The following is a 10498-nucleotide window of genomic DNA, read 5'->3' as shown; positions in this document are numbered from 1 at the left end:
AAATCCAGTTTTCAATATAAGAATCAAAAGAGGATTCATAAATGGACTTGGAAATTATAACAGACAATCAGAGGGAGATTATCACTTTTTTGTCACCAATATACTGGTTTTTCAAATCCCTCCAACTTATCAATTAATTTATAACATTCTAGAGAAAATTAAATATAGTTCATAATTCAATAATTGAACCTAGAGAACTATTAGATGAAATTAAGATTGTGAGTGAACAATTGAAATTTAATAAGCTTCCATTTGAACCAAGAGTAGAAAATGTTCTCTTATATGAAAAGGTCACAGAAATATACCAAGTATAAAAATATAACATGTTATACCAAGGGATACAAAATAGTATCTGTCCTAGAAATTCCTATAGTAGAAAGCGAAATGTACAATTATTTCCACATATACTCATTGCCTGTACCCACTCAGAATTCCTTCAAAGTAATTTCACTTCAAGCAAAATTCCTCATCCTAAATGACCTTTCCTATATGTTTTTTGACGAGAATTGTCAAGAAGTCTCATCCGAACAATACATTTGTAACCAGAATGGACCCGTCATCATTCAAGAAGAAACCCCATGTGAAATTCAAATGCTCCGCTACTTCAAGAACGTCTCATCATATCAACAGTTAGCTATCCGAATGCCAAAATTACGAATCCAAAAATTGATATCTCTAATGTAAGACAACGAGCGATTGATAGTATAGAAGAGAATGCTAATTATGAGAAAATTAGATTCGATAAAAATAAAGCTAAAGTCAATAGATTCAAAATCGGAGACCACGTTTTGATAAGAAATGAAGAACGCAATCAAACGAAACTCGACAGAAAATTCAAAGGTCCATTCGTAGCAACAGAATTACTTGGTAATGACAGGTACAAACTAAAGTCTTTAGGTAATAATAGGAGTTTCAAGTATAGTCATAATAAGTTGAGAAAGATGCCTGAGAATCATATTCCTAGTGAATTGGATGTTTGCTCGGACAATGAAAGTTGTGCCGAAGAGACTGTTGATGCGGGTCCTGAAATAGGGACTATAGTAGAAAAAGAGACCACCAATGACGCGGCGCACTGATTGCTAGAGGTCGTGGACCTGAATTGTTTTTGTATTTTTCGCACATGCATCAGTGTGTAGTCGCAACTGCAAACTACATTAGTGGCTAATGTTAGTTTGGTCAGGGCGCGATGTGCAGCTGATAATGTGGCGGGCAGGTAGTTGTGGCAACTACAAGATGTGTTTGAAACTGTATGTGGCATACAGGGTAGCCTAGAGATAGTGCAAAGGTCTATTGGTGGAGGGTGAATGTTGTCTGATAATTAAATGATAAGGAATAATGATTGATGGCTTTTCGATCTTTTGAATACTATACGATGACTCCTTAATACCCGAAATGTGCTGTTGAAGCGCTAAATATGTGTGACAAAACTGCTCTACCAGCAGTCCACAATTTACTCAAAATATTTGCCACACTGCCAGTAACGACTGCCACAAGTGAAAGGTCTTTTTCGACTGAAATCCTACCTCAGAAACACAAGAAGTGAGACACGTTTAAATAGTCTGGCTTTGCTCAATGTGCAACTTGAGATTTTTATCACACCAAATGATGTGCTGGATGAGTTTTCTTTAAAGCCACATAGAATGGACTTTGTTTTATAGCAGGGGAGAAGACAAGTGATTTTAACTTGCAAAAATGTACCTGTTATTATGTAATGAAAATAAACACACAGACTTTTGGTATTAATTTAAAACCTTCCTTCCTTTTTTACTGACTCTGAGAGTAGGAAGAGCCCCAAAATCTGTGCTAACCGCCGCCCCCCTCATTTCCAAGTCCTGGCAACGTTACTGTGTATCACTTAGTAACTCAGTCATTTTATTGTTATAATCATTGGTATTCGTTATTAATTTTTTTATTACATTTGTCTGGTTGTAAAATTGTAATTTAGTTTTTTCCAGTTTTTTTTTTAATTTGTTTTCGAGTGTCATTAGCTTTTCGCGTTATATGATGACGACATTTTATTTTATGATTAGTAATGGCATTTACTACTTCAGCTTTGATATTATCTTTTATTTGATCTGGTTTATTTATAATAGCAGCTTCTATAATTGAAACATATTCTATATATGGTAGTTCGTTTTCATTTTTATATGGAAGAGCGAAATTTTTTCCAAATGCTAATACTTCTGTTATATCTTCTGGTATGTGTGTATTAGAGATATTTTCTAGCCATAAGTCGGAGTTTATTTTAATGTCATTTTGTGCCGAGTTACTGATTGTTAAGCTTTTTTGAGTTTGCGATGTTTATTTTTTTTTAATTGTTTTTCATATTTTGTTTTTTCTAGATTTAAAAATGAGTTTTCTGGTATTTTTCAATTTGTCTATTTCAAAATTGGACGTGTTTTCATATTTTTTATTTGTTTAACAGATTCAGTAATACTTAAATTTATAATTTAGTTGTGTTGATAATATCGTCAAATTTCTTTCATTAAAATTTGAAAACTTGCGATTGTATTCCTGAATTTTTACATCTTCATAAGAATATGTGGTGATTTATGTGACTAGCGAGCTTCCTGAACGAATTGGTTATAACTTCATAGATGTAATAGTTTGTCTTCTGTATATATATACGAAGATGTATTGATATCATGTTAGCCTAGACCAGTTCCATGCATATACAAAATATTGTGTTACCATAGCAACGAACAATAACTTATTAGAAGTGTCAGTATTAAGTTTGACGTCAATAAAGTGAACCAGAGTTACGCAATAAATTAAAAGAAAAAAGATGTCCACCGAAATTGTGAAAATCGAAAAATTGGAGTATCCAGCCATCATCAAGTACCTGTATTTAAAAGGTTTAAGGGGTAAGCAGATTTACGAGGATATGCTTAATAACCTTGGTGATCAATGTCCTTCGTATCCGACCGTGAAAAATTGGACTGCAAGCTGCAAAAGAGGTAAATTTTCCATTAAAGATGATTACAAATCGGGAAGGCCAGTTTCTATGTCAGATTGCCATTGAGTAATCATGATTGATTTTTTGGTTGAGGATGGAACAATAACTGGAGATTACTATTCGACATTACTGACCACTCTACGGAAAAAAATTAAAGAGAAAAGAGGCGGAAAGCTATCCAAAGGTATTTTGTTTTTGCAGGACAACGCCCTTACACACAAATCCCATGTTGTCATGCAAAAAATTCGTGATTTAGGGTTTGAATTACTAGAACCCCCCTTATTCACCAGATTTGGTTACGTCCGACTATCATCTCTTTCCTCAACTGGAAAAAAAAGTCGTAAATTTCCTTCCAACGAGGAGGTAATAAAAGCTGTGGAGGTTTGCAGAGCAAGAAGAAACATGCAAGGTCTAGAGACCTTGCAGGTTCGCTGTAATAAATGTATCCAATTAAAAGAATATGTTTGGTAATAAAATATTTTGATTTAAAATTTTGTTTGGTTCTATTATATATATATATATATATATATATATATATATATATATATATATATATATATATATATATATATATCATCAAGATGTACAATAAGTACAAGGGTGGGGTAGACCACTTTGACGAAAACGTTGACTCCATGAGGATAGCGGCAAAAAGTGGTGGTTCCCTTTGTTTGCTTTTGGCATGGATGCAGCTTGTCAAAATGCATGGCTGATCAAAAGACAGTCAGAAAACAACTGGACCTATTGCGATTTCCGGCGAAATGTAGTAACTGTTTACCTACAAAATTCTGCTTGTGGCGTTCCTGTTCAGATAAGAGTACCTGCCGCGGTAAGGACCGCAGGAAGTGCGGACGATCAATCGGAAGTCAACCGCTCTCAACGAAGATGCGGATATTGTCACCAACGCACTAGAACAATGTATGTATATATATATATATATATATATATATATATATATATATATATATATATATATATATATATATATATATACAGTCGAACTCCGATAATTCGAACACCGATAATTCGAATTCCTCGTTAATTCGAACTTTTGCGTCGGTCCCTTGACATTCCTATTACTAACACATGTAAAAAAACCTCGATTATCGAATACGAATTATCAAAAAAATTCGTATTTTCTGTGTTAATTACCGAAAAATTCGAATTTTTGGCGTTTAAATAATTGAAAAGTTCGAATTTTTGATGTTCGAATAATTGAAAAATTCGAATTTTTCTTGTATAAATTATGTATGTACAAAGGTATTAAAAAATTCGAACTGTTAGTGTTGAAAAAAATTGAAAAATTCGAATCTTCAGATTAGAGGTAAGACGACGATATTTTGTCGAATCACTCGATTTGCTTCAAAGGAAAAAATCGTCAGCATGAAGCAATCTAGCATAGCTGATTTCTTTACAAAAAAATAAATATATGTATTTTTTTTTATTTTAAGATAAATAATCGGTCCTTTTTAGGACCAAAAATTCTTCAAACGTATACAAATTATTATTTTAAATAAATAAATAAATAAATAAACATGTTATATACCCATAACATATTTATTTATTTATAAAATGGAAAGATGCATCGAAATGCATACATATATGTATGTAAATGTGCACAACTCCGATAATTCGAACACCTCGATAATTCGAACTTTTGCTACGGTCCCTTGCAGTTCGAATTATTGGAGTTCGACTGTATATAACATGTTTATTTATTTATTTATTTATTTAAAATAATAATTTGTATACGTTTGAAGAATTTTTGGTCCTAAAAAGGACCGATTATTTATCTTAAAATAAAAAAAAATACATATATTTATTTTTTTGTAAAGAAATCAGCTATGCTAGATTGCTTCATGCTGACGATTTTTTCCTTTGAAGCAAATCGAGTGATTCGACAAAATATCGTCGTCTTACCTCTAATCTGAAGATTCGAATTTTTCAATTTTTTTCAACACTAACAGTTCGAATTTTTTAATACCTTTGTACATACATAATTTATACAAGAAAAATTCGAATTTTTCAATTATTCGAACATCAAAAATTCGAACTTTTCAATTATTTAAACGCCAAAAATTCGAATTTTTCGGTAATTAACACAGAAAATACGAATTTTTTTGATAATTCGTATTCGATAATCGAGGTTTTTTTACATGTGTTAGTAATAGGAATGTCAAGGGACCGACGCAAAAGTTCGAATTAACGAGGAATTCGAATTATCGGTGTTCGAATTATCGGAGTTCGACTGTATATGTATATATATATATATATATATATATATATATATATATATATATATATATATATATATATATATATATATTTATATATATATATATATATTTATATACATATATATATATTTATATATATATATATATATATATATTTTTGAAGCAACTAACATATACAAAGGTAAGACAAAAATAAAATTATGTAATGTAAAAATATATTGTATACTGCTAATAAATGATATTCATTTAAATGTATAACACATGTGTTAATATTACAGCTTTTCAGTTAATTCAGGAACAGCTTTGAATAAGTCTGCTACTAATCCGAAATCGGCAACTTGGAAAATTGGAGCTTCAGGATCTTTATTGATGGCAACAATAGCTTTACTATCTTTCATTCCAGCCAAGTGTTGAATTGCCCCAGAAATACCAACAGCAATATATAGATCCTTCAAAAAATATTTAAAAAATTTAGTTCAAAGACATATCAGCACGTAAAAAATAAATGCTATTGATTACATATACAAAACAGTTACAAATTGCTTGAATATGTAATACTCAATATAGACTCCCCCGCAATATTAATATACAATTTGAATTTTGTCTAAAACTATTATTGAAAGAATATGAAGAAATTACTTATATTTATAACAGAACCTTTGTAGTAGTAAATATGTAAATTTTTAAGCACTTCACGTCTGATTTATTTAAAATTAATGAATTAATCTTGATCAGGTTTAATATCAAAACAAATTGAAAATTAGAAAATAAATAATAGTTTGAAAAAACAACTTAATATGAAAACAAACTAAAAATTGCAAATGTATTTTTTCATACTTCAAATAAGGGTTGAGTACTTTCTAAGACATTTTACATTAAAATGGTATCTTTTATTAATCACTCAATCATTATTTGAAGTGTTGAAACAATATTTTCCAATTTTTAGTTTGATCTGATATTGAAGTGTGTTTTTCAACTTTTCAAACTATTATTTAATTTAAAATCAGTTTGTTCAAGTAAGCGACCTAGAACTGTAACATTGAAATCACTAGCATTTGCCAAAATCATAAACTTAACCTAAAAAGTGATTGATGAAAATTCAAGAGTAATGATGCAAATCAAGACCGATTTCCGCGACTTCAAGCTCTAAACAAAGGTTTGTTTTGTCTACATCACTTCATCAAAACTTTGTGTGGAGTTATCAACAAAAAAATTAGCAATTATATAAAAAGAGGTAATGTTTAATCTCAGACTGAAAGTGCCACTGGATTTCTGTCAAGCCTAATGGAAAAGTCTAGTAGTGGACATATGGAAAGTTCTGATGATTTCAGATTCTGGGTATTCGACAATGATCGACGTATCCCAGTACACAGAAGAGCGAACAGAAGGATTGAGTCATGATGCATATTCTTATTTTAATTGATTTGTAATGATAAAGGGTGATATTAATATTACGTACCACACCAACATGGCTAAAGCCATTTAGTAATAAATTAAATAAAATACTAATAATAAAGGTAAATGATAAATGGTATAACAAGTACTCACTGGTGCTACAATTTTTCCTGTCTGACCTATTTGCATATCATTAGGTACATAACCAGCATCCACTGCAGCACGGGAAGCTCCAACTGCAGCATTCAACTTATCAGCTAAATCATAAAGAAGTTTAAAATTGTCTCCAGATTTTAAGCCACGTCCTAAAAAATATTATTGTTATGTACAGGATTTGTATGAACTAATAAAATATATATGGATAATTATCTAAATTACAACTCAATAAATAAACTATTTAAAACTTGTATTTATATGCAACTTTTAACAAATATTTTAATCCATAATTGATGTAAACTACTCTGTACTCTGTATCTTCAAGATATTAGGCAAATAGCTCAGAAGGTTTGAAAACAGCAAGTAGTAATCCAATAAAACCAAGAAGCCAATAGCCTTTTTCATATATTTTTTACATAATATAACCAATCTATTAATTGATGAGAATAATCTTCGTTCAACTTGTTCCATTTGCTCTTACATTGTTATATTTTCACAAATGGCAGCTAAATTTATTAAGATGGACTTTGTAAATTATAGAAATTTTTCATATTTTATTCTGTTCAATAAGCTCTGACATAGTTTAAACAAGATGATTTGTCATTATCTAAAATCAATAAGATTCACTCCAAGGTATATGGTGGGGTTAGGACTATTTTGAATCTCTTTTTGCAGTCACTTTTCCAGTTATAATCAATACCAACAATCTCTAACATTACTACCAACACTAATAGCAATGTATATATGTCTAGTCACTATTGAATAAAAAAACTTGAAACTTTCCAACAAATAAAACATTTCATTCCCATTGTGGTATTGTCCAGTTCTGCTGTGGTTTTTCTATTTGTATTATGGTTTTCTAAATCAAAACCTGCAAATACTATTGACAAAAACTTTGAAGTAGCCTATAGAGCCCCAAACAAATAAATCAATCATGTGTTAAACCATTATCAATGTGGGATGCTGATTACAATGTTTTTTATATGAATAAAATATTACAATATTTTTAAAAGAATTTTCTTAAGATGTTTTGAATAGTAGTGTGAGTAAAATACTAATTTACCTCCGCTAACAATAACTTTGGCACTTGTTAGTTCAGGTCGATCAGATTTGCTGAGTTCTTGGCTGATAAATGTAGTCATATCAGTGGCACATCCATCAGCAGATATATTTTCAGTCGGTGCAGATCCACCTTCTAATGAATCAGCCTCAAAATTTGTTCCTCTAATTGTTAAAATTTTTATAGGATCATTTACTTTCAATGTTTGTATGGCATTTCCTGAAAATATAAAAATAATAACAGTCAGTTCAAACACAACAGAAATAGTACATATTTTATTTAATATATCTAAGTGAAATGACATTACAGAAACAAAATTAGAGCTAACATGGGAGGCATTTGATGAAATAATTGAAAATATGACATTAAAATTAAAATACTTAAGGTAAAGTGTACTGTTTACTATCAGTACACTCACAACTACACTATATGACAAGCATATGATAACCAAGTTGTCATCTGGATTAAACAAAAGTAAACTGTTTGCAAAAAAATATTTATTCAAATGCTGGCTGTTCCCATCGAGGAAGGAAAGTTCTCTCTCTGAGCCACGAATATATCTTTGCAATGGGAAGTGAAAATTTTATAGACCAATATTCATTATAAGAAATCGGATCTGAATATATTTCAAGTAAAAATCAAATACTATAACTCCAGAGGTACAAAAAAGAAAGAATTTTGGAGCTCCCTCAATGGAAATTTCAAAGGAGGTATGGAAATAGTTACCTAAAGGCAAAAAGCTATAAATCTGGCAGCTGAAACGGTTAGTGAAGCAATTGTGGCAGCAAGCAGAAGGCAAGCGGAAAGCAGATGGCACTTACAATACAGAAAGTAGGAAGCAAAGTGTGAGTTAACTTATAAACACCTACTTTCCTGTCTCATCACTCCTTTATGATACAGATAAGCTAGGATGGGCTTTAAATAAATTGAAATCATACATGTTAAGGGCAGATATCTACTCCATACTATTCTAAATAGGGATGGAAGTTTTACTACCACATGTGTGTAAGAACCTTAAAATATGTTTGTTACCTGGGATGTTACTAAAAATATTGCAAAATGTATGTTCCCAACATTGAACTATAACTAAAGATTTTAAAGAAGCACATAAAAGTACATTAAGTCCCAAAGTTATTATGAAGGTGATACTGAAAAATGTTAACTACGTTTGGAAGCAAAGGAATGAAATGCAATTTATCTCATATAGTGATTTCAATTAGATGTTGCTTGTTTGCGGTGAAAATAATAGAGAGGACGTCCCAAAATTTCACAATTATTATTTGGTGAAATAGTCACTTTTGTCATCGTTACAATAAGGAATTAGTACATAACATCAATTTCAGTAACCAGAGTATGATAAATTGAAAAGTTTTTATTTTTCATTTACCTGCATATATAGTCCTTACAAAAGTGTCAGTTGATTTGATTGAAATAACATCAGATACTGGAGAGATGTCAAGTTTGGCAGCTACTCTAGGTAAAAGAGATTTTCCAAAAGCAGATGCACCAGCAATGATATGTGTGAAGTTAAATTGTTTTTGAGCATTTAATACCAACTGAGTTAAGCTTTCTGCTGTGAACCCTTTAAATGCTTCATGTTCAGCCACTAAGACTTTGGATACTCCTTTTGCTTTAGCTACAGATGAAGAGGGCTATAATTTTTTTCAAATAACAAAAATTATTACCAGAATATAAATTATTTTCTTGTTAATAGAACTAAAGAAAATTCACATTATTCAATACTGCAACACAACAGGTATCTTTTAAACTGATTTAATCAAATATTCTACAGATTAAGGAGATGCTAAGGTTATTTAAATGTTATTCCAACATATTCTTACATGTTTTTTATAGAAACAAAGTTTTTCATCTATTTTCTTTATTAATAAAAATACTTACAGTTCCACATTTGGTTCCAGCAACCAATACAGATATTTCACCACCCAATTTCTTGGCAGCAGTTATAGCGTTCTGTGTGATTGGTGTTAGGACTTCATTATTATGTTCAGCTATTACTAATGTACTTTGAAACCTTCTAAACTAAAATATAGAATAATCCATTTGTTAAAATAGGGAATTTCAAGTAGTAGCTGTTGTTAGTTTTTCAACACAAAACAAATAAAACCGTACTAGACATTTTAATTAACCACTAAATATGTAACTAAATAAAAATTATAATTTTTCAATTTCAAATAATTGATTGAAAATAATTAATAAAAAAGCTTCAAAGCTTACCTGTGGGCCCAAAGTTCTAGAAAACATATTTGATCTTATAGTGGTAAATTAGTTAACAACGAAATAATAAGAAGTTTCTTAACAGTACAAAGTTCATTCAAAAATACAATTTATACAATATATCCATCTGCTGCCTATGTGGAATAACATGCAATACATGACATTTCTTCTTCTCTGTGGTGATATGATACATGACATTTGGCATAATTTACACAAATGCTATTTTGTTAGTTTTAGGTTAGGAATTGGAGGAGAGAATACCAAATTAAAGAACAGCAGTAGGAGATACAAACCATATGATGGTTTGTGGTAGGAGAACTTTATATCACAAACCACCTACATATATATGTATATATATATATATATATATATATATATATATATATATATATATATATATATATATATATATATATATAAATGTGAGTTATAAAGAAGTCTTTGCCAGCTATATTATGC

General features: G+C 30.3%; 1 protein-coding gene across 1 annotated transcript; it reads right to left on the bottom strand.

The window, feature by feature from the left end:
* Window positions 1-5391: 5391 nt before the first annotated feature.
* On the bottom strand, window positions 5392-10276 carry LOC130894354 (electron transfer flavoprotein subunit alpha, mitochondrial). Its single transcript, XM_057801165.1, has 6 exons — window positions 10040-10276; window positions 9704-9844; window positions 9192-9456; window positions 7808-8023; window positions 6742-6893; window positions 5392-5642 (listed from the first exon to the last, which is right to left on the bottom strand). The coding sequence occupies exons 1-6, from the start codon at window positions 10064-10066 to the stop codon at window positions 5466-5468; spliced, it is 978 nt and encodes a 325-aa protein (XP_057657148.1). The 5' UTR covers window positions 10067-10276; the 3' UTR covers window positions 5392-5465.
* Between the last annotated feature and the right edge of the window lie 222 nt (window positions 10277-10498).

Source organism: Diorhabda carinulata, chromosome 1 (assembly GCF_026250575.1).
Source record: "Diorhabda carinulata isolate Delta chromosome 1, icDioCari1.1, whole genome shotgun sequence".
Classification (NCBI taxonomy): Eukaryota; Metazoa; Arthropoda; class Insecta; order Coleoptera; family Chrysomelidae; genus Diorhabda; species Diorhabda carinulata.
The sequence above is the reverse complement of the archived record's forward strand: the minus strand, read 5'-3'. Positions and strand labels throughout refer to the sequence as shown.

What these genes read in the sequence shown, in the direction of transcription:
- LOC130894354 (XM_057801165.1), bottom strand. Translation starts at nt 10,066, where the DNA reads ATGTTTTCTAGAACTTTGGGCCCACAG. An exon ending in TGTAAGGACTATATATGCAG is followed by an intron (nt 8,024 to 9,191) that starts GTAAATGAAAAA and finishes TTATATTTTCAG; the next exon opens with GAAATGCCATACAAACATTG. An exon ending in CAGGAAAAATTGTAGCACCA is followed by an intron (nt 5,643 to 6,741) that starts GTGAGTACTTGT and finishes TATTTTTTGAAG; the next exon opens with GATCTATATATTGCTGTTGG.